Source organism: Coregonus clupeaformis, chromosome 10 (genome assembly GCF_020615455.1).
Source record: "Coregonus clupeaformis isolate EN_2021a chromosome 10, ASM2061545v1, whole genome shotgun sequence".
Lineage (NCBI taxonomy): Eukaryota > Metazoa > Chordata > Actinopteri > Salmoniformes > Salmonidae > Coregonus > Coregonus clupeaformis.
In genome coordinates this window covers 13650657-13655656 of record NC_059201.1, presented here as the reverse complement: position 1 = coordinate 13655656, position 5000 = coordinate 13650657, and the positions used below count along the sequence as shown (strand labels likewise).

General features: G+C 44.4%; 1 protein-coding gene across 1 annotated transcript in view; it reads right to left on the bottom strand.

Moving 5' to 3' along the window:
• The window catches only part of kif21b (kinesin family member 21B), a 106008-nt gene that overhangs the window by 35935 nt on the left and 65073 nt on the right, over positions 1 to 5000 (bottom strand). Inside the window, exons 15-18 of the mRNA XM_041887332.2 lie at positions 4700 to 4807; positions 2737 to 2927; positions 2348 to 2455; positions 5 to 170 (exon numbers count right to left, since the gene is read on the bottom strand). Of these exons, the coding sequence (XP_041743266.2) occupies positions 5 to 170; positions 2348 to 2455; positions 2737 to 2927; positions 4700 to 4807 (573 nt within the window). The remainder of the gene's footprint in view (positions 1 to 4; positions 171 to 2347; positions 2456 to 2736; positions 2928 to 4699; positions 4808 to 5000) is intronic.

The window sequence follows — 5000 nt, the reverse complement described above, 5'->3', positions numbered from 1 at the left end:
GTACCTTGATGAGTCGGTCCATGTCGGCCTCTACGTTTGTGATGGTCATCCTCTGCATGACGATGTCTAGGATCCTCCTCTCCAGTGTCTGCCACTTCTGACGGGCTGCCTTGGAGAAACTACTACTGGCCCCTAGAACACCCTTACGTTGCTGGACACGATTCCTACTCCTACACAGAGAGGAAGAGGAAAGACAATACAGATGAACTGTCAGTCCCATCACAGCTCAAGTCAACCCTCTTTCTACTGCTGGGCGGGCTGGGGGGAGGAGAAGGGAGAGAATAGAAGAGTGAGAAAGAGAAAGAGAGGGGGAGATTTCGAGAGAGGTTGGGGAGGAAGGGGGAGAGAGGTAGACAGGGACGGAGAGAAAGAAAGCGGAAGTAGAAGAGAAGGAGATGGAGAGTGTATCAGAAAGTCACTTCTGTAAATTCTATTTTAAGATAAACCGATAAATGGTTTTGTAAAAGGCACTCCTCAAAATTGAATTAAACTTCATTGAATCTGACAATAGCCTTAGCTGAGTAAATGTCAACAAACTCATACCTCATCTGAATCTGACCCTCTTATAGCTCAGACACACCGGTAGGATTGTCAAACGTTTGCCTGCCGACAGTTTTTAGCACCACTGAACAGAGTGCCGGCAGTTCATCTCTTTTGTGTTCACACAGCAAAGACCTTGAAGTCGTCAGCAACTCAGCCTTGTTAAAATACTCCAAACCAGAAGGTGGCAGTAGCGTTGTTTGGCAAACATGTCCGTGTGTGTTGCTTTATGGTCTAGTCAATGTTAGCTAACTAGCTAGCTAGCTGTGCTACTGTTGCTTTTGATACTAGCCAGATGGCTACCGCTAGATAACTAGCTAGCAAGATGAGAAATAAACTATTTAATTCAGTCTCCAAATACGGTGATGAGAGGAAGCCCAGTGGCGGGCCGTGGGAGAAGATGGAGCAAGATGGATTTTGGCTGACATTCTGCTAATTTTCTCATCAATGAAACATTTGATCTCAATACAGTTTTCTATTTCCAAATCTAGAATCTCTTACGAACAGAGTGGACTAAGTTTTGTAGACTTTACCCTTTGCCAAGGTTTCAAAAAATGGCACTGTTTATATGGAGTGCAAGGGCAAATTGAGCTATTGAACACGCGCACTTCACAGAGTAGGCGTTCCCTAACCAAAATATGCAAATACATGCTACAACAAACCAACAGAACCTCGCTACCTCCTTGCTTATTCTGCCCACTATGATTAATTTGCTCAAATTGGAAACAACAGGCTGTGGTCTTATCTTGGGTAAGTTATAAAAAATATTTGTTAAAGACTCTCGGCAGCCATCTACAGGCAGCTGCTTCATGGAAACGAATCCATTGTGATTGAATGATAATGTTACTATCTACGGTGGCCAGATAGCTAGCGTGGTGAAGCATTTAGTGTAGTGTGCATTGTGCTGCACTTATCACCCCACTAGTTTCATTTGAAGTGTGTATGACTGCCTTTCTCAGTTAGCAAGCTAACGTTAGCTAGCTAGCTAACTAACTAATACACATAGTGCACATGATCAAACCTAACAACAAAATCCTTCTTCAAGCACAAAACTCCTTGGCTAGACATAAAAGACTTCCTCGAGAAAAAAAAAAAGATGTATTATGAAGCTTTATTGTTTTAGTTAGAACAATTCTGAAGAAAAAGGATTAGACTGGACTTTTTTCCTTTTTCTTGTTACTCCTGACTGGCTCCCGCACGTGGAGGTTTGTGCTCTCTGATTGGCTCAAAGTCAAGTTGTCGGCCACACTGCCAAGCATTGCGATTCTTACAAATAGAAACGGCAGTTTCATCGATACACAGCAGGTACGTCTTTTGTTCTAGCAAGAGAAGGAACGGCTTCCCACTGTAATAAGTAGCTATCGGCAGTCTATCGGCACTCAGATTCTTGGTGTGTTTCATGCTTTATGCAGCTCACATGCAGACACATAGGCATGCACACCACGGGAGGTTGGTGGCTCCTTAATTGGGGAGGACAGGCTCGTGGTAATGGCTGGAAGGGAATCAGTGGAATGGTATCAAATACATCAAACACATGGTTTCCAGGTGTTTGATGACATTCCATTTGTCTGTTCTGGCCATTATTATGAGCCGTCCTCCCCTCAGTTGCCTCCTGTGACACACAGAGCACCCACACAGAGCACCCACACAGAGCACCCACACACTCATCCTTTCTCTGCATCTGAGCTGGCAATTCATTAAAAACATGTACACACACACACACACACAAGCACACACACTCATCCCTGCTCTGCATCTGAGCTGACAATCCATGACACACACACACACAGTCCTCGCCGTGACTCACCCAACAACCCGTGTCCCGTTGGTGGTCATCCCTTCGCTCTGTCCCAGGTAGCCGTTCATCTTGGTGTTCCACTGTCTCACTATGTTAGACACATTGGTTGGAGTGGTCCTAAACCAACATATAGACAACAGACACAAGCTATGAAATAGATTAACGTGGAAAAAAAGTACTGTTCATCGTGACCTGTTGAGCAGACACACTGTGTAGAGTAGTGTAACCGACGTCAAGCTGGTTGCAAAACAGTATATCGTCATCCCTCACCAAGCTCTTGACAAGTTAGCCAGCTACGCCACAGAAAAGCTAGCAATTCGATGGCACAGGTGGTAGCATTTCAAGCTCAGGAGTGAAGTTAACCAATTCAAATTGGTTACGGTAGCAGCACTACCCACCTGTTGGACTCTGGTTCAGAGGAGGTGGTGCTGGGAGACAGTTCTGCTCCAGAGTCTAGGGGCTGAAGCCGTTTAGCCATGCGTCCAGACAGGGGTTTAGCCAACCGTCGTAACGCTGTCACCTCCTGGCTCTTTCTACGTAAGACAAGCTCCTGCTGACGCTTCTGACTCTCCAACGACCTAATCTGGTACTGAGGGAGGGAGAGAGGTGGAGAGATGTCAGACAATACATGTGGAATACATAAAAAAATGGAATTTATATTAACATACACTACCAGTCAGAAGTTTGGACACACCTACTCATTCAAGGGTTTTTCTTTATTTTTACATTGTAGAATAATAGTGAAGACATCAAAACTATGAAATAACACATATGGAATCATGTAGTAACCAAAACAGTGTTAAACAAATCAAATATATTTTATATTTGAGATTCTTCAAATAGCCACCTTTTGCCTTGATGACAGCTTTGCACACTCTTGGCATTCTCTCAACCAGCTTCATGAGGTAGTCACCTAGAATGCATTTCAATTAACAGGTGTGCCTTCTTAAAAGTTAATTTGTGGAATTTATTTCCTTCTTAATGCGTTTGAGCCAATCAGTTGTGTTGTGACAAGGTAGGGGGGTATACAGAAGATAGCCCTATTTGGTAAAAGACCAAGTCCATATTATGGCAAGAACAGCTCAAATAAGCAAAGAGAAACGACAGTCCATCATTACTTTAAGACATGAAGGTCAGTCAGTATGGAAAATGTCAAGAACTTTTAAAGTTTCTTCAAGTGCAGTCGCATGAGGACCGCCACAGGAATGGAAGACCCAGAGTTACCTCTGCTGCAGAAGATAAGTTCATTAGAGTTACCAGCCTCAGAAATTGCAGCCCAAATAAATGCTTCACAGAGTAACAGACACATCTCAACATCAGCTGTTCAGAGGAGACTGTGTGAATCAGGCCTTCATGGTCGAATTGCTGCAAAGAAACCACTACCAAAGGACACCAATAAGAAGAAGAGACTTGTTTGGGCCAAGAAACACAAGCAATGGACATTAGACCGGTGGAAAATTGTCCTTTGGTCTGGAGTCCAAATTGGAGATTTTTGGTTCCAACCGCTGTGTCTTTGTGAGACGCGGTGTGGGTGAACGGATGATCTCCACATGTGTATTTCCCACTGTAAAGCATGGAGGAGGAGGTGTTATGGTGTGGGGGTGCTTTGCTGGTGACACTGTCTGTGATTTATTTAACCAGCATGGCTACCACAGCATTCTGCAGCGATATGCCATCCCATCTGGTTTGGGCTTAGTGGGACTTTGTTTTTCAACAGGACAATGACCCAACACACCTCCAGGCTGTGTAAGGGCTATTTGACCAAGAAGGAGAGTGATGGAGTGCTGCATCAGATGACCTGGCCTCCACAATCACCCGACCTCAACCCAATTGAGATGGTTTGGGATGAGTCGGACGGAAGAGTGAAGGAAAAGCAGCCAACAAGTGCTCAGCATATGTGGGAACTCCTTCAAGACTGTTGGAAAAACATTCCAGGTGAAGCTGGTTGAGAGAATGCCAAGAGTGTGCAAAGCTGTCATCAAGGCAAAGGGTGGCTATTTGAAGAACACTTTTTTGCTTACTACATGATTCCATATGTGTTATTTCATAGTGTTGATGTCTTCACTATTATTCTACAATGTAGAAAATAGTAAAAATAAAGAAAAACCCTTGAATGAGTAGGTGTGTCCAAACTATTGACTGGTACTGTATATTAACCTAGACATTTAAAAAAAAGACTCTAGTTGAGTACAAGAGCATCATAAGTGTATCACGTATCTCCAGGCATACCCTTCTATGTCACCACACACAAACACACCCTTACACACACAAACACACACCCTGACACACACACAAACACACCCTGACACACACACAAACACACCCTGACACACATAAACACACCCTGACACACACACGTACCTCCTGTCTTCTCTGCTCCTTCTTGAGCTGAGCGATCTCTCTGTTCCTCTTGGCGTCCACCATCCTCCTCCTCAGCTGCTCGTCCTTCATCTGCTTCATCAGCGCCACCTGGGGACCGGAGGAAGAACTGCACTTAGCTGAGGAGAACCCTCAAACTTGCTTACATACTCCTCAGGGAGCATAGGCCATCGATGACTCTGAGGAGAATACCCTCACCTATACGGCTATAAACCTTGCAGATGGAAATGTGTTGTAATGTATATAGTTTACACAATTCTCTGTCTCCTACCCCGTCCTCCTC